General features: G+C 37.2%; 1 protein-coding gene across 2 annotated transcripts in view; it reads right to left on the minus strand.

Annotated features, from left to right (window-relative positions):
• Itga8 (integrin subunit alpha 8) overlaps positions 1-19,874 on the minus strand; it is a 181,397-nt gene that overhangs the window by 134,497 nt on the left and 27,026 nt on the right. For both annotated transcript variants that reach the window (XM_036188716.1, XM_036188715.1), the window contains exons 3-8: positions 14,945-15,045; positions 12,555-12,678; positions 7,471-7,532; positions 6,149-6,194; positions 3,665-3,790; positions 2,681-2,725 (exon numbers count right to left, since the gene is read on the minus strand). In XM_036188716.1, the coding sequence (XP_036044609.1) occupies positions 2,681-2,725; positions 3,665-3,790; positions 6,149-6,194; positions 7,471-7,532; positions 12,555-12,678; positions 14,945-15,045 (504 nt within the window). The remainder of the gene's footprint in view (positions 1-2,680; positions 2,726-3,664; positions 3,791-6,148; positions 6,195-7,470; positions 7,533-12,554; positions 12,679-14,944; positions 15,046-19,874) is intronic.

The raw sequence follows: 19,874 nt of genomic DNA on the forward strand, positions 1-19,874 counted from the left end.
GACAGAGAAATGGATGAGATCTACATGAACAACCTGGATGACAGTGGGAGTAATGAAGGGCAAGGTTTGAGGGAAAGAAAGCTTAGGGGAGCAGGAGATCCCAGCTGGATCAAGAACAGAAAGGAAGAACAAGGAATAACAGACCATGATAAATGAAGACCACATGAGAACAGGAATGGGCAGAGTGCTGGAGAGGTCCCCAGAAATCCACAATGAAACATCATCCTCTGTAGACTGCTGGCAATGGTCGAGAGAAAGCCTGATCTGACCTAGTCTGGTGATCAGATGGCCAAACACCCTACCAGTCAAGCTGGAACTCTCATCCAATAACTGATGGAAGTGGATGCAGAGATCCTCAGCCAGGCCCCAGGTGGAGCTCCAGGTGTCCAGTTGTCAAGAAAGAGAAGGGACTATAAGAGTGTATATTGTTGAGCCCAAGATTGGAAAAAGCACAGGGACAAATAGCCAAATGAATGGAAGCACATGAATTATGAACCAAAGTCTGTGGAACCCTCAGCTGGATCAGGCCCTCTATATAAGTGAGACAGTTGAATAGCTTGAACTGTTTGGGAGGCATCCAGGCTATGTGACCTGGACCTGTCCTTAGTACATGAGCTGGGTGTTTGGAACCTTGGGCTTATACAGGGACACTTTGCTCAGCCTGGAAGGAGGTGAATGGACCTGCCTGTACTGAATACACCAGGTTTAAATGAATCCCCGGGGAGTCTTGGCCCTGGAGGAGATGGGAATAGAGGGGAGGGGATGGGGGGAAGGTGGTAGTGGGGACGGGAGGGGGAGAAGAGGGGGAACCCATGGCTGATGTGTAAAATTAAAACACAAATGTAATAGTTAAAAAATATGAGCACATTACAAAAAAAAAGAATTAGCTTTTATTTAAAGAAAAGCATTCCTTTTTAGAAATCTGATTATTTTGAACTTTTACAAAACCGCAAAAACATTTATATTGAATTATGATTTGTGCACACATGAATATGAAACTATTAAAAGATCTCTTATGATTCAAAAAGATAGCCAGATTTTATTCATGCTTGAACATCTGTGCATTAGTCAAATCATGTAATAGAGAAAATAGTTAATGTTGAGATGAAACAAGATAAAATGTGGCAAATATTGATTGGCAGTTGACTTGTTCAATAAATATTGCTAGTTCAGTAAAAGCTCCCATCTTGCCTTAAATGTAACATGCATTTTAATGCAATATTTAAAATGATAGTTCAGGCTTCATAGCATCATGTTATTCAGATATAAGCAAATGACAATCAAGAGGTTGTGGTACCCTAAAAAATACTGTCAGTAAAGTCAGAACTTAAAATTGACTCAAAATGTTACTCTCAGGCTATTTATTTTATGAATCTTTTATGGAGAAGAATATTGTCTAGTCTTTAGAATCAAAACAAATAACTATAAGACATTGATCTTACATTCAAGAAGCCAGATGTTAACATAAAAATGTTATATATCATGCTATTCTTCCCAAGTAAATTTACATGAAATAACTAGTGTGGTTTCCTTCCTTGTTTTTGTTTTGTCTTATATTATATTTACTCCTCTGTTTAATCTTCTGTGATTTCTCTCCGTGTAATTTTAGAACTTTACAATCCACAAGACCCAGTGTGAGGTGCTCCTGCACCCCTTTCTCTACCCCTGTCCCATTATCCTTCAAAGTATAAGAGTCTGGCCAGGCTGATGACTTTCTTAACTACTCCAATCTTGTTTACAACTTAGCTTGTGGAAATTGCCCCCTCTTCTGCATCCCTCCCATTCTTCAAGTCCTTTACTCTGTGCTTAATACTAATCACTAATATTAATCACAAATTTTAGGCAGGTGTTCTTTGTCAGACCGAGAATAGTGTAATTTCTGAGATTAAGGGCAATTTGTTTACTTCTGCATGCTCAGCACTTAACAGATCCTGGCACATAGTAGGTAAACAAAAAGTCTGCAACAAATTCATGGGCAGCAGAGGCCTTAGAACAGGGAAAAGAGATGATATTGGCATTTATAGAAGGAAACTAAGGACAGATTTGAAGAAATGACATTTGAAAACTGGCCTAAAAAATTCTAATACTGTGGAAACACAGAAATGGATACAGGACCAGAGGTTTGGAAACAGAATAAAAATGAGGGCTGTCTATGAGAATGTGGATTTTAATGTCTCTTTTACTGTTACTCTGTTATTTGGGGATGGGCATGTCTAATGGATAAATAGAAACAATATCAGCATGTTAGGTTGGAGTCAAGTGGAGAAGGACATCTGTGATATGTGATGCTATCATTTAGAGAGAAAAGAGATCTTGATTTCTCACTAATTATCTAATGTGGCTCATATCTAAGTCACTTAACCATCTGTATAGTTTTCATTCATAACCTTGGGCAGCTGTCCTCATTTTTAATTGCTTAGATTTTATAGGGATTGGAATTATTCTTATGAAAGGCTTTGAAACAAAATGCTGTGCCAATGTGTATGCATTTTCTATAAAATATTATCACACAGATATATATATATATATATATATATATATACATATATATATATACACATTCCATCATATAAATTTTTGTGTAGCAAAGAAAATCAATACCATTTACAATAAGACTTCTTATATCATTTAGCATTCCTCCATGCTCTTAAAATGACTTAAGTATAATGATGTCTCTCACCTTGCTGAGAGTCCCCAGTGAATTCTCCAGCAGCAACTGAATATCCTATATTAAAGAAAAGAAACAAAGGAATTGCATTTGACAAGAAATGTGTTAATATTTAGGAAATAATGAAAGTGCTACCATGGTACTATTTTATTCCAAATTAAAAAATTACAGATTCACTAAGCATAAAAATAATCACAGCAATATGAACACTTTCAGACTAATTCTCAGTTATAAATAAGAGCTGCCACACTGATCTTAAATAAAAACACGACCAAAAAAAAAAAAAAAAAAGTCAGATTCTTAGATCAGCCTTTAGAGCATGCTCATCAGCCCCTTTAAGTGGGAGTGGCCTTTTAAAAGCTGCAAATTCCTCACTATGAAGCACAGTTCCTATGAGACATTCTTTGTGTTCAGGTTTTGTCATGGGTAAGGTAAGGATTATGAGCTACTTCTGAATTCCTTTCATGATTGTGGCCCACAGATGTCATTGAGCTCAAAAGCAAGGTTCTATTTGCATTGACAAAACAAAGCCGTAATTTAATTTTTCAATGCACAGAGCAATCACAATTGGTTGCACACCAAAGGTGGGTAACAGTAATAGTAAATGGATATCATGTGGTTTGCATATGTTACGATTTGAGATGAATCTAGAAAGATTCTTTTTGATTTTGTTGAAACTGGACGGGGCTGCTAGCATGTTGCCCCATAGCATGAGCAGAAGCCCTGCTACTACAGATGTCTTCTTCCAGCAATCTTTCATAAGAGCACATTAAAGAGCCTACAGAATAGCAGCTTGAATCCTGGATGTTATATATTATGTCTTGGAAAAAACAAGTTGTGGTGAAAAGGAAAATGTAAGGGTCTACTCAAAATAAAAGAAAGAAAGCTTTCAAAAGATGTCAGGTGACATCACGTAAGTCAGGACTAAACATTTCACATACATTTAATCTACTTGCCTTTTGAGAAAGTACAAACATCTGGAGCCACAGTTCTTACCGAGGTAGCTGTCATCATAGGAAGCTGGAGCCACATCAGTCTGCTTTTCTCCTGCCAGTTTTCTTAGAATATCCTTGAATGAGTAATTTGCGATGATATCTGCTACACTGACAGTGATCACTTGACCTGTGTTTGAACAAATTAATACATCCACTGAATAGATGCAAGGGAGGGGCAGGCTCTTACTCAGCAAACATGAAACCACACCACACACTCCTGAATGTCCCTACCTCCCCCAAGAACTGACAGGCAGAGGTTAGTTGTAACAGACTGGGTAGAACTTTCCATTCTAGTAGGAGGCCAAAGATAAATGGCAGTGTTTTATCCATTCTTCCTGTACTCTTAATGTATATCCCCTCTCTTCCTTCAAATGATAAAAGTATGAAGGAATAAGGACACTTGCAAGGGAAATTTATGTTTAAATTTGTATTCTAAAGTTGAGGATGGTATTCATTTCAGAGACCGCCTACCTAGAATGCATGAAGCCATGGGTTCAATCCCTAGCTCAACATAAAACTGAACAGGGAAACACATGCCTCTAATCTCAGCACTTCAGAAATAGAGGCAGAAGGATCAGAAGTTCAAGATTATCCTGGGCTACACAATAATAGGTTTGAGCTCATGCAGGTCTACATGAGAGCTTGTCTTAAAAACAACAACCACAACAAAACAAAATGATAATATTCAAGCCAGATGGAAATTTAACATCAATCAGTCATATATAAATGTCTTATGCTCAAAGAACTCAATGCCATCCTGCAAGGTCACATAGTTTTGCTAGGAGCTATACAACTAGAGTCTCCTTGGTATTCTAATATGGAGTTTTGTCTTCTTGCAAAGAATATGTGTGGAACTCACTTACTGGACAGATTGGAAAGATACCGGCTAAGTTAAGGGAAGGATCTAATAAATCTCTGAGCCATTTACATTTATTGCAAAAGTATATAGAGTAAACATAAAATTATTATAGTAGGAAGCAGCTGTGTCCAATGAGATCTAAAATTTCACACACAAAAAAGAAATTTATGGGGGCTGGAGAGATGGCTCAGCGGTTAAGAGCACTGACTGCTCTTCCAGAGGTCCTGAGTTCAATTCCCAGCAACCACATGGTGGCTCACAACCATCTGTAATGATGGCGCCCTCTTCTGTATACATAATAAATAAATAAATCTTAAAAAAAAAGACATTCATGGCCACCAACATTGATAAGAACATTGGTTCATTTCTCCCAAAGTCACTTTCAGAAGTCTTCAAATATGATTGTATTGGGACACACAAATATCTAAAATACATCATCATATGGAAAAGTTTATGCATCCGAATATTTAGTGTGGCAAAAATGTCATCTCATGCTCTTTGAGACAAGGTGAGAGAAATGGTTTTGAAAACATGGTACTTAACATCTAATTTAAAGCTACATTATTCTTTGGGAATTCCCAGTCTTTTGAATTGAAGTCCAAGGAAAAAATAAAATCCTATCAAACTAGGTTATAAATATTTCTGCGTAATGGAGACGAATGACGGCTTTGATATCAAGACAGAGATGTATGCTCGAGCTTGTGAAGAATGTTGAATTTGCCAATTTTCTCTGGCTTTCAGCTCAGTGTTCCCTTCCTTCCCCCCACATCCTGACAGTCTCTTGTTCTTGTTAGCTAGGTCTAGAAACTTCTTAAGAAGCTATAAGACTTTAAATCCTGTATCTCAGACAAGGTTTTTTTTGGTATGATTACATGACTATTAATTCATGTGTGATGAACTTTCTACTTTAAATGTATAAATTAATCAAGATTAGAAGGAAATATTTACACACGTGAAAATAATTTTCAGTTTACATCTATCTCTGGCATAAGACTATTTTTTCAGTTTGCAAAATAATTTTAAGAGAATGAAATGCTATCTGATGTTTGTAATTACATGTCAGTAAAGTTTAACAGTAATTTCATATACAAATTAGTCATAAATCTGTCTTTCTGGATCCTTCCCACTGGCCTAATTTTTTTTTTTTTTTTTTTTTTTTTTTTTAGTGTGTGTGTGTGTGTGTGTGTGTGTGTGTGTGTGTGTGTGTGTGACTGTATGTATCCGTGTGTGCATGTACACCCCATGCATGCAGACTGGACAAGTGACCTTCTAGATCAAGTTCAATGAGAGACCCTGCCCCAAGGCCATAAGTCAGTGAGTGCTAACACAGCCCCAACAAACTTTCAAGACAAGACAACAAATCTGTCCTCAGTGTAGTGTCTCCAATATCAAGTACAAAACCTGGCATAGCCACCATAAATTCTTGGTAGAGCAATGTGTAGTAGACTGAATAACACTTTAGAAACATCATTTGCACAACAAAGTGCAAATTGTAATGATGCTTCAGTCAAGAAAATGTGAGCAGGAATTTCTGGTGCCACTAGAAAAGGGCAACAACATTTGTTGCTGCTTCTGCTCCCCCTGTTAGTAACAACACACATGCTTTTCCTCTGATAGGAAACATACCTTGCCAATAAAAGCTCCCAGGTCCTCCCACTATAAGGTCTCCATTCTGCAAAACAGAAGCATCCAGGGAATGTGTAGACAAGAAGCCAAGTGATTTAAAGACACCGAGTCACTGCTAACAAGCTGTGCTCCAACAGTGTGTTCCTCGTAAAACCACACTTCCTTAAAGAGGACTTCAAACCACTTTCCTTATACCTGAGGCCTGGAGGTCATTTTCCTCTCTTTTTTACTTTTAATTATTTAGTGTGTTATGTTAAATAATTTCAATTTGACTCAGTTAGACATGTTGGTCTTGCTCCCTTGAGAACATATAAATTCAGGGGAGGGGGGCTGCCACTGCTGGAGCTGAGCAAGGCTTGTACATTAAGTTTGCAGTTTAATGGGCATAGTCTTTTGAAAACCTTAGCGACTAAGACCCAAAAAACTTCATTGCAATTATTTTCAAGGCAACAATAATGCCTGCTTTAAAAATATATCTACTGCCGGCAAGATGGCCCCCTGGGTGAAGGCACTTGTCATCCAGCTCGACAATCTGAATTGATTCTTGCAACTCACATGGTAGAAGGAGAGAAGTCCCTAGATTTGTCTTCTGAGCTCCCCCGCACCCCGACTCTAAAAGACACTTCTCTCCGATAAGTAAATAAAGAAATGTAAAATTATTTTTTAAAAAATCTGTAAACCCACCCCTTTTCAAAAGAGAAAGCAAAAACTCCAGATTAGCAAATGTGAGTAGCCCTGTTCTCTAGCTTCAATCTGTAACTTGTAGTGGAAAAATATCAAAGCAAGCAATCATAGAAAAATGCAATGAACCAGTAGTGAAGCAGAGCATATGTTTATGGAATTTCCCTGTGCTAATTTTAAAAGCATGGAACCATTTTCCTTCATATGAGTATCAAGCGCTCTCTGCTTTCTGAATTGGATATATAAATTTTAATATATATCCAATATAAATATTAAATCAAAGCATCCAGTTATGACTAAGTGATAAGGTGACCGATTTATAGGTTCTTGTGATCTTTTTAGAAGTGAGTTTTTGAGATTTGCATTCAAAACGATTACTGCTGAGAGTGGAAAGAAAGAATCCCTTCATTCTGTATGCTTTTCTATACTATTACCATATGCATAGATTTAAATAGAAATAAAGAGTGAATGGGGGAAAAAAACACCCAAGGAGAAGTTATCAGACATGATATGCTCCCAAAGCTTCTTCAGCTATCATTGTTTGAGGGGTGGGTATGAAATGAAAGACAGAAAATAAAACAGTAGAAACAATGACAAGAAAACTCATCCCACACCAGATGCTGAGAGACCAAAAGATTCACCTTGTAGAAGTCCAGACTGAAGCCTGCTTGGCAGTAACCTTGGCCTTCAGGATCAGCATTGCCTGGAATGATCAAAACATAGGCCAACTATAATGTCATCACACTGAGAAGTATTTTAATAAGCAATACAGATTTTCCCCATATACCACTGAATCAAAGGGACAAACTCGTGTTTTATCCTTAAAATGCCTTCCAGGCAATTAAGTATATTTCCATGTGTTTTCTGATCCTGAATATTACATTCATGCAGCAGTGAGATCAACTTGAGTGGGTTATGATATTAGGTCTATTGAGCACAGGGCACACAAGCCATTCTCCAGTTGGGGAATATATCAAAGTATGGGTTTATATTGGGGTGTATACTCATATTCACTTCCAAAATAAAACCTCCATCTTCTGATTGTGTCCTCAAATGTCCATGTAGCCATAATGTCTCCATTGCCCACTCCTGAAGTATCTGCCATTTCTACAGTGACAACTTAAAACGATCACCTGAGAGCATGCTTTCTGCAGAGAAACTGGTAAAGATTTCCTTTTCATTCTTCATGTACAAGCTGGCCTCAAACCCTCTAGGCAGCTGACGATGAGCTTGCACTTCTGAACCTCCTGCCTCTACCTCTCGAGTGCTGCAATTACAAGTGGCAATGACTCCAGCCAACTGATGTAGTGCTAGGACCAAACTCAGGGATTCATGACTGCTATGCAAGTACTCTACCAACTGAGCTACATCTCCAGCGCCTATTTCCATTTTTATGCTCTTTAAAAGGAACATAATTTTTGAGTATTATATTGTAATAAGTTAGGCTACTTTGAAAACTGTATTCTGATTCTTGTGATCTCACAGGAACATTGCAATGCTAATGATCGCAGAAGAGAACCCCCCAAAAATGGTTGGTTTTGTCTTCTCTATACCCAGTGGGATCTTGTCATACATATTTTACGAACTATAGGCTTTATACTGAGTACATGGGCTCCAGGGATATTGTTATTGAACTCTGTAGGATATTAAGATAATAAATTTATTCCCTATAACCTGTACTTTGAAAGAGGCCCTGCACCTTCTAACATACTTGAATTATAGTAAATATGTAGTTAAGTAGCGGAGAATCTCAGTTATTATGTAGTTAAATAAGAGTGTACTAATGATTCTATATTTCTTACTGAGGATATCATTCAAGCAATACTACAGTGAGGAGGCAAGAATGGAGCAAACATTGTTGTAGGAAATTCTGATAGGCTGGGCATGCCCCTGTTCCAGAATATCTCTAAAATGCATCTGATCCTTCTGCCTTTCTAGAACATTATCCATTTTCTGTCTTCCAACAAGATCACAGTTCTATTTTCTCCTAACAATTCTGTGCAGACACCCCTTTTGTCCTATTTATTTGTTTGTTTGTTTGGACAGCATCCCATGCAGCCCAGGCTGCCCTGGAACCTACTATGTAGCAGAGAATGGCCTCAAACTCCCAATCTTCCCGCTTCTATCTCCAAGTCTTAGACTGACAGACATTTATCACTACACACCTAATTATACTCCCTTTGTGTTTCAAATACTTTGTCTTTCACCAAATCCATTGTTTCCTTTACAACTGTATGTAGGATTGATGGTTATGAATATTAAAGTTTCCCTAAAATCCCATCTATATAACCTCAATTTATGGGATTCTAATTTTCTAGAAGCCCAATGGTATAAAATTTATACCCATCCAGAAATATATATATATATATAAATATATGATGTAGTCTATGTGAACACATGTAGATTGCACTGATTATATTTAAGGAATGATTTATAAACACACAAACCTTTAAAATCTACTTTTGAAATTGGTTCTTTAATATTTAATATTTTTAATATTGTAAATTATTCAGAAGGGAAGGAACCTGACCATTCTCTACTCATAACAGGACATTGATTTTTTTGTTTTAAATCTCTAACTGAAAATAAGTCATTGAGAAAATAATCAACTTCCAGTGTTTGTTTTGAGTGGCAATTAGAGAAGAGTATGGATTCTTTGCTCAGCAAGTTTGCTTCCCTTTTCTCAATGAATTATAACTCATGAGACCCAAAGGAGTTTTTCTCCCTGGAACCTCAGAATGTCTCTAAACATTATGTCCCTGTATAAACTCAGGAACCCAGGGACATGTGCTGCTCATGTTCATTCACTGCCAATGGTTAACTGCTAAAGTGAAATTGAAAGGCTGTGAGAACCACCTTCACCTGAATTATGAATGGTCATAAGAGCCAAAGGCATGCCATTCAGATAAATGAGCAGGCTACCACCCACAGTGCTCACAATGCCCCTGGATCTGTGCTATAGAAGTAATGTAAGACACTTCTTTCAGTTTTCTTTTGAAAAGGATATTGCTGATATGCTCTCTGTGATATTGACCATATGGCCATGAACAAGCAGGCTTTGTGTTAGTGGACTGTGAGCTTCTCTGTCATGACAGGAAGCTAGCTCTTTGGGTGATTTGAAGAGGAGGAAATGTGAGTATAGGAAAGCATTGTTGTGCTCTAGAGCCAGATAGTGCCTACAGCTCCATTTCATACTGGCTCTGCATATTTCGACCTGGGAAAATGGAGAATTAAAAAACAGGCATGATGATGTGCCCAGAGAGCTCAAAATTCTTGGCTATTATAACGAATAGTTTTAGAAAATATTTCAAGTTCATGCTGTTGAAGATTCTGTGGGCTATGACTTAGCCAAGGCTCACAAGTCACAAGGACATGAGGTATAAGGGCAGAGTGAGACACAGTGACAAGTTTCACAAGTGAACTTCATGATAGCCAGAAGATTCTAAGTCATCAGGGCCAATGGGTACGTGATGGATGCCATTGTTTCCTGCTGTGAGGAAACACCTACAGCGAACCCTGAGGAACCCACACAGATATAAGTAAGCATTGATGAGAAGTCTAGTATTGAATCTCTCTAGTGCAATAATACTGGCCTCTTATTTGGTGAGAATTATGGCCACTTCCCAGGTGTTACCAGTATTCATAGTTCTTCCTTTCCAATGTCCTCTGCTGAAAAATCTTTTCTATATCCATTTCTGAAGAGTTTTCCTTTTCCATGTTCCTGAAGACTCAGGTCATTCTTTTACCTTTTTCATTGATTATAAACCCAATTATCTATTTGTATACCATTTTAATACTTAATATTATAGTATGAGTTTGTTTATTTTGGTTTCTTCCCCTCTTTCCTACTAATATCCCATTCTTTGCACACTGTTGGTTTGTTTTCTCTAGCTCCTTGACACACTCACTCATTACATATAGAATAGTTGGTGTCAATGTGTTCAGTAAATGTGTGTTATAATTGAGCCTCATTCTCAACTAAGGACATTCATTTTAAAGCTGTTTGATATAATGTTTTTAATCTCAGACCATTCATCCAGATCACATTTAGTAAATCATACTCTGTTTCCTGCCAAAACCCTCTTGAAAAACTCTTAGATTTAAAAAGTTCAGGTTTAGTTTGGAGCTATAAATCCTAGTGGTTTCTTTATTAACTCTTTAAAGTCACTAATCCATTCTTTATCTTCACTACTCTATTCTGATATTTGCTTACAGTCTTCCCCAAATTGATCTTGAATCAAAATAATAATAATAATGAGAATACAAAAGAGGAAAATTTTATTTGTAGTTTTTAGGACAATCTCTAATAACTTCAGACTGAATCATTTAAAAATCATTTATTTATTCTAAAATAAGTTACTCTAATGTTCTTTGTAGTGACATTTTTCTCTCTACAATGTATTCCCATTAATTAGAAGAAGGATAATAGAAAGTTCCTTTGTTGCTTATCCACATCTCACAATACTCTACCAAAAACTTAGGAAAATAGAGAAGTTTACAAAAGAATTCCAAGCAGGTAATTGATAACCACACTATCAGTTGTGACTTCCCAAAGTAATTCACCATCAGTGCCCCTAAGGCTGCACTCAGATGTTTGCTTTAAAGGATAGACTGCACTGGTGGGGTGGTGCATGCTTGCTTTCAGCACTTGGGAGGCTAAGGCAGGGGAATAAGTAATTTGAGGTCAGCCTGGTCTACATGAGTAGCTCCAAGCCAAGATAAGAGCTATCAAAAGGATGCTGTCCTGGGAGAACCCTTGGACTGTAAGATGAGATTTGAACTCTAAGTGGGCAGACTCTTTTGAGAATAAAGGGGATTCAACATTTTAAGCAGGAAGTGTGGTATGCAGATAACAAGTACGTAGTTGCCAAACAATGCAACAACCACTGGGAATGAAGGCTATGCAATGCTGCAGTCAGAAATGACTCCAGTCCAGTCATCCTAACTGATATTACTGTTGCCATAAACAAGTTGGGTGGCCGGTCAGCATCTTGTGGAACACAGAGTGGGGATTTTCAACAGAAGTTGTCAGCTAAGGGCCACAGTTATTCTACCAAAGACTATCTAAAAACTGACTTTTCAAGCCAGAAGAGTAACAACACAGCTCACATGTGGTTGCTTATTGCCAAGGCTGATGACCCACATTCCATCCCTAAGACTCACATAGTGGAGAGAACCAACTCTTTATTGTCTTCTACACATTGCTGTGGCATGTATGTGTGCACCAACACACAAAATAAATACATTTAATAAAATAAAAATAAAGAAAGTGTGGTGGTTTGAATGAGAATGGCTCCCATAGGCTCATGTATTTGAATGTTTAGCTCCCAGTTGGTGGAACTCTTTGGGAAGGATTAGGAGGTGTGGCCTTATTGGAGGAGTTATGTCAGTGGGGGTGACTTTGAGATTTCAACCCAAAACATTCTCAGAGCTCTTGCTCCCTCTGCCTCCTACTTGAGGATTAGTTGTAATCTCTCAGCTACTGCTCTAGCACCTTGCCTTCCTGCCGGATGCCATGCTCTCTACCATGATGGTCATGGACTCATCCTCTGAAAACTGTAAGTTCTAATAAATGCTTTTTTCTTCTATAAGTTGGTCATGGTGCCTTATCAGAGCAATCTAAAAGTAAATAAGACATAAATAAATATAGAATAGATCAGTAGAATTCTGAATCTTAGATATCATCTATCACAGTTTTACTTTCAAGGAATATAAAACAACTTACTGTTCCGGCAAGGAGAGTGTTCAGCATAAGCACTGAAATTCTGAATTGCTACATAGCATGTGCCAACTGGGTCCTTTGCTGGGTTAGGTTTAAGAGTTCTCCAGTGGTACAGAGGGGCACAGGCCTGTGGATTGCAAAGGCAAGAAATACAGCATTGATGTAGGTTTCTCAGACAATAGCTTGACTTGAATTGCTAACCAGTGTAACTAAAGTTATAGGTAATTATGTTAAATTGTTAAGTGAACTAATTGGCCTCCTGCTAGTTTTTCATATTAATTCACTGGAAAATTGTAAAAACTGTATATAAATAGAGGGATGCTCCTATCCCATGGTAGAATTTTTAATTAAATAAAAAGTAAACTGATAAAAGGAAATTATTTCCTAAAAGCCAAAACCTCACATTTTTCTATTCATTCTTTAAAAATGATTGGGCCTCTGGAACAGCAAATGACATCCAAACAGTGAATGAATTAATACTATGTTCTAAAATAACTTACCCCTTCCTTTGTCTTGTTGTTAATTTTTAAAAATGGTATTCAAATCAACAGGTTCATGCAGGTTTATAAACCTCTGTTTTGTGGACTGCCTGAGTTTATCACTGCAACATAGGAGGGCTACCTCCTTATCATAGCAATTTTTGCTAGTTCATATGTAATGGTTTTTATTCAGGGAAAAACTGGAAGTCAAAAAGCAGTGAAGATAAGCAAGCCTTCAAAGAGCACATGCTAATGACAGACACACATTTCTAAGGTATTGTGACCACTGGGAAGTAACCCAATACCCTGGTTCTGCCTGCTTTGAAGAAATTTATTCTAATAAACTCCAGTGGCCATGGATAACCTTCATGATGAGTCATTCTATAAATATATATTCAATTCTAAAATGACAAAAATCCTGCAGGTTATAAATAAAACATCCCACAATTATTTCCAGGTAAAACATAGAGCAGAAACGTTGAGAAGAATGCATACTATGCAAACATTTACTCACACATTAAAGTCTTGCTTAGAATTTATTTAGCCGCTAGCCACACTACACATGGAGCTTTGCATGTAAAATCTTCTTAATAAATAACTGTACGTTGAATGAAATTAAATCCATGCCCTCTAGATAGAAGTTTAAGTACAGTTGTTTATCAGGTTATTATAAATTAGTTCTTACATCTTGGGTTTTATGGTATGTAATTTGTCATATCAGATACTTATTTGATGACTTACTTACATGTTCTAATTTTAGGACTCTGATGAAATCAAAAACATACTTGTTAAATTATGTCTTGTAATGCCATTTCAAGGAATATATTAGGGTGAAATGAGAGAACTGCCTTCAAATTAGCTTGCTTAATATCAGGAGTTTTACCAGCAAAAGTTAATTTTAGCAATAATAAAAAAGTGTGCTTCATTCATGACATGATCTGTTTTTCTATTCTTTTAATTAATCTGTTTTATAAACCTTAGTATAAAAAATCTTGCAAATAAAATAAACATTACTCACAAAAATTAACCAGACCTAAAGTCTATACATCTCAATGAATAGCCAGAGTAGCCATTCTGAAGCTGTGGGACTTCATACTGAGTTTTACACTTTGATGATTACATGTATTTTGAGGCACTTATCCACCACCAAAAATGAAAACTACATGGCAGAATTAGAACTAGAAAAACAGGTTTGTATTCTCTTTCATGACCTGTGTTCAACAACTGCATTGAGTCATTTCACACACACACAAAAATCCTTCAGCTCTATTAAAAAGTCATTCATTTCCCAGTAGTTTAGACACATAGAGCTCTTTACAAGAATAAGAAAATAAAATCAAAGTCATAGCATTTGAGAGCAGAGAGATCCCAACCTAAAAGTGGGATTGTTTATTTTAAAAATCATTAATGAATTAAAAAACATTGGTCAGCTGGTAGTTTTTAAAGGTCTTACTATTAAGAAAAACTTCCCCACTCTTCTAAAAAAGATCCCACAACAAATGATCATTTAAACAACCCTAGAGTCATTTCCCTGGACCTATTTTTCTCTGGTTCAACTTTAAGTAGTCTTTTACATTGATCTTGAACAATAAGGTGTTTACTCCCTCAGGGTGTCTCTTTTAATTTTCCACTTTTCCAGTAATTTTTAAAGCGTTTGCAAGTATCTGGAATTATAGAGGGGGAAAGGGCTTCATTTCCTATAGCTTTGAGCACATTTTTTAAGAATGGATTCTTTTAATTTCAGTCATTGTCTGTCTGGTTTTACACACCTCTGTTCTTTAAGCAGCCAGGTAGCCTCCCAGCACATCCCTCTAGAAAAGGGTTTGTGTAAATCAGGCATTAAACTGTGTGATGCACACGGCATTAAACCGTGTGATGCACACGGCAAAGAGTCCCCAAACCATTCATACTTACCACAACTTTTCCTTTGTGAGCTCTCACTGTTGCTCCAAACCACTGGTTTGATTTAAACTCTATAGGTTCTTTAGTTCCATTCACTCTGATTTTCCTGTTGTCTGACAAGAATGATGATGTCTTAAGTATGACAGCCAGTTAAAATTACAGCAATAAATTTACACATTAAGGCACCAGAAACATGAATGCCAATCTTTCTTAAACTTGTCTAAAAAGTTGGAAGAGGAACAAATATTCCCAAGGGGCAGACATATCCTGATATCAAAGCCAAACAAAGACACTACAAGAAAAGAAACCCATGCCCTCATTTCATATGTGTACACAATCATTGTCATAGTTCAGCATTCTGTCATGTTCAAAACTCTCAGTTATTAGGGCTGGCAGGAAGAACCCAACAGAGGCCAAATATCACAAGTTAGTATCATACTCCAGTTGTAAAGTAAAAACTGTACATCTAGGATGAGAAAGCAGAAAGGACACCCACTCCTTTAGTTTATTTATGTGTATGTTGTGTGTCCCTGCTTGTCTGTGTGTGCACATGTGAACAGTGCCCACAGAGGCTGGAGGAGGGCATCAGAGCCCCTGGAACTGGAGTTACAAGCAGTTGTGAGCTTCCCCATGTAGGTGCCGTAAACTGAACCTGGGTCCTCTGCAAAAGGAGAAAGTGCTTTTAAATCCTAAGCCACCTCCAAATACCCCACCCAGTCCACCTACATTCAAGCAAAATAGTAGAAACATATAGGGGTATAAGACAAGAAAAAGAAAGAAAAGGCATCTAAACCAGAAAGGAAGTAAAATAATTCTATGTGCAGATAATATGGTCTTATATGTGGAAAACACTAAACGCTCTAGGAGAAAAAAAAAAGAAATAAAATTTTGAGCCAAGCAGTGATGATGCACACTTTTAACCCCAGTATTCAGGAGGCAGAGGCAGAGGCAGAGGCAGAGGCAGAGGCAGAAAGATCTCTGTGAGTTTGAGGCCGGCCTAGTTCACAAAGCAAGTTCCACGACAGTCAGGAGTGTAACACAGAGAAACTCCATCTCTAAAAATATATATAAAAAAGAATTTGATAAAATTGCAGGATACAAAATTAGCAAAGAAATTAAGAGTACTTGTTCTGAATATGTAAAGCCCTGGTTTATATTACAGTAACACACTTGCATGTGTACACACACACACACACACACACACACAGAGAGAGAGAGAGAGACACACACACACACACGAAAGAAAGGAATCAAAACTGACAAGGGTGGTACAAACTTATACTCCAGTCTTAATGGAAGCTGAAGCAGGAGAATTTGAGGAAACCTATGCTACATAGAACTTTCGAAACCAGCTTGGACTGTGTAGGGAGACTCTTAACATCAACAAAAATATCAGTACCAGTATTACATAATAAAAAACTGTCTGTGAATGAATTAAAGAAAACAATCAAACACAATAGTGTCAAAATTTCCTTAAAACACTTAAAAACTTAAAATTTTCCTTAAAAACTTTTTTGTAGAAAAAGTAACACATTATATCTCAAAATCATAAAATATTGATGAAAGAGACTGATGAAGAAAAAAAAAAACATCAGTGGAAAAGATAGCCCATGTTCCTAGGTTCGGAAAATTTTCTACTATTAAAGTGACCATGATACCCAACATGATTACAGACTTGATGCAATCCCTGTAAAACTCTAATGAGGTTCTTCACAGAAAGAAAAATCCATAATGTATAACCAAGACCCCACATAGCCAAAGCAATCATAAACAAAATGGACAGATCTAGAGACAGTGCTCTACTTGACTTTAAAATACAATACACTGAATAATTATAGAGATCAAAATAGCATCATACTGGCATTTAAAGCAGGCACGAGGGCCAATGGAACAAGGTAGAGAGTGCAGAGATAAACTCACACATTTTCAGTTTGTCTAGCTGACCTTCACAGAGGTTTTAGAACATACAGCAGAGAGTAGATAGCTTCTCAATAAATGGTCGAAACAACTAGATATCTACATGCAGAAGAAAGAAATTGGGCCCCATCTCATACAAACCCACATACAAAACCCACTCAAAATGGATTACAACTATAAACTACTAGGAGAATATAGAGGAAAAGTTTATGGCATTTCTTTGGACATGACCCCAACAGCATAAGCAACAAAGCACAAACAGACAATGGAATTCTATCAAAGAAGAGTGAAGAGACCATCTATGGTGTTGAAGAAAAAAATTGCAAACCAGAGATCTGTTAAGGGAATATCTCAACTGTATAAGAAATTCAAACAACTCAATAGCAAGACAGCAATAACATCAATTAAAAACTGAACAAAGGACCTGAACAAGGATTTCTCAAAAGGAGATACTGAAAAGACAAACAGGTAAATGAAAATATGTTCAGTATATTAGTCATCAGGGAAATGAAAATTCATACCATAGTGAGATATCAACTTTATTACTGGAAGGACTAGAGCAAATTCTGGTGAGAATGTGAGAAAAGAAACCTTTATACCAGCTGGGTATGAATATACATGGGTCCATCTGCCATGGAAAATAATATGCAAGGTCTTTTAAAAATTGAAAACAGAACTACCACATGATCCAGAAGCCCCCTCTTCCAATGTCTATATCTCCCCCATTGACAAGCTAGCCTTACTCCATCTTCATGATGGTATAACTAGCCAAGATATGGAGTCCTCTTTATTGTGCACCAGTAGATGAAGGAATAAGAAATGTGATTCATAAATACAGCAGATTATTTGACCTGATAAAAGAAGAAAATCCTATTATTTGCAACAGTGGGTGAATCTGTAGTATATTATGTCAGTCAGTCAGTCAGTAAGACAGACAGACACACACAGACACACACACAGACACACACACACAGACACACACACACAGTCCATAAGCAAAACTGTGAGTGGAATATAAAGAAACCAAATTTACAGAAGGTTCGAGGGTGCTGCAGAGGTGTGGTCAAAAGGTGACAAGTTGTAGCTAGGAGGCATACATTCTGAAGCTTTATCATACAGTATGTCACCAATAGTTTTTAATGATTTATTATATACGGGGGATTCTAAGAAGATAGATTTTGAATGTTATAATCAATAGAAAAATGTGAATGATATTAGGTGACTGTTGTTTGAATGAGAAACGATCTTCATAGGCTCACATATTTGAGCGCTTGTTTCCAAGGTGGTTGCACCGTTTGGGGAGGTTATAGTACAGCCTTACTGGAAGAGGAAGGTCACTGGCGGAAGGCTTTGAGGATTAATAGCTACTGCCTACTCCCAGCCCCACACCCCCTGATCCCTATGCATAGATGAAACCCAGTCAGTCAATTTTCTGCTCCTGTTCTTCTTCAGACCCCATCATGATAGGCTCTGCTCTTCTGGAAGCATGAGCCAAAATGAACTATCTTCCCAAAGTTGTTTCTGGCTATAGTGTTTTATCACAGCAACACACAAGTAAGTAATACACTGATAGGTACATTAAGTAGTTTGATTTAGATTTTCTACAGTATATATACATCTATCAAAGTATCACATATACTATATATATATCTGTAGTTCTACTTGTCCATTTAAATATATTTGAAAACTAATTTTAATACATTGTGGGAATGTCTCTTTAAGTCTAAGCTACAAGATGGTTTTAAGGCTGGGAATATGGCTCAGTTGTAGAGTGCTTGCTTAGTATGCATTGGTTCTTGTTCCCCAGCTCAAAAGAAAAGTATCTTGCATGAGTGTGGCTTTCATTAAACACATAAAACATGAAAACATGTATAAGATATCTAACAACTTAAAGGAAGCTTCTCTTACATTTCACACCGCAGAGATAACTCTAGCTTCCACACAATGTGGGCTCTGAGCATCTTGTACATGTAAGTTATTCCTGATAGGATACCAGATCATTATCACTTCTTTGAAGAAAGCTAAATCTTTGATCGTAAAACATGTAAGATTCTTCCTGTGAGGGTAGAGTGATTGCTCAGCTATTAAGAATGCTTTCTACCCACCCAGAGGACAAGAAGCCAGTTCCCAGCACCCATGGGCCACTCACAACCAACTACCTATAACTTCAGTTTCAGGGGATCCAATATCGTCTTCTGGACTTCTCGGGCACCCATGAACACAGGTGGTATACACCCACCCAGAAACACAAATACATCACATAACAAAAATAAATACCCTTCTTCCTGGCCAGATGGGCACCAAGTGTTTCAACATGCATCAGAAACCAGCATGAAGGGACGGACACTCAGGGTTGACTTTTAACTGAGGAGCATGTGTTCATACTACCACTGAAGATAATGCCCAGCACAGTTTTCCATCCCTTTTGCAGATCTCAGCTTGACAGAGGCTAGATAAGAAACTCAGCCCAAGTGTAACACACGTCAGGTCCTAATCAAAAGCAGCAATCATGCCTTTCACCTTGGCTCCTAGTCAGCTGACTTGCCACGTGACTTCATCTGCCCACTTCAAGACACTCTACAGTAATAGCTAAGGAATTCCTAAAGACATTTGTCCTAAACCATCTTATCTGCTTGTGTTTCCTCTCATACAAATTTTTATTTTTCTTCCTTGCCTCTCAAATAAATAAGTTACAAAATGAAGTTTTAAGTCCTATTAGGTAAAGCCAAAATAAACACCTAATTAAGACTTCAGCCGAGTTTACTTATGACTACAGACATTTTTTTAAAAGAATAATGTATTCAATCTGAGTCTAAAATTTACATTGTGACATGTTAGTAGAAAATCATGAATTTCCTTTTCAAAAATCTTAGCTTTGATGTTTCTTTTTTAAGAGACAAGTTCTGGAAATTTTCACCCACATGCACACAACTGGCAAAGAATTACAGCATCTTGCAGCTTAAAGCCTAAAATGGAATTCATAAACACTGCCATTTATGTCTAGGCAGTATGGGTGACCAAAAAC

Source organism: Onychomys torridus, chromosome 5 (assembly GCF_903995425.1).
Source record: "Onychomys torridus chromosome 5, mOncTor1.1, whole genome shotgun sequence".
Taxonomy (NCBI): Eukaryota; Metazoa; Chordata; class Mammalia; order Rodentia; family Cricetidae; genus Onychomys; species Onychomys torridus.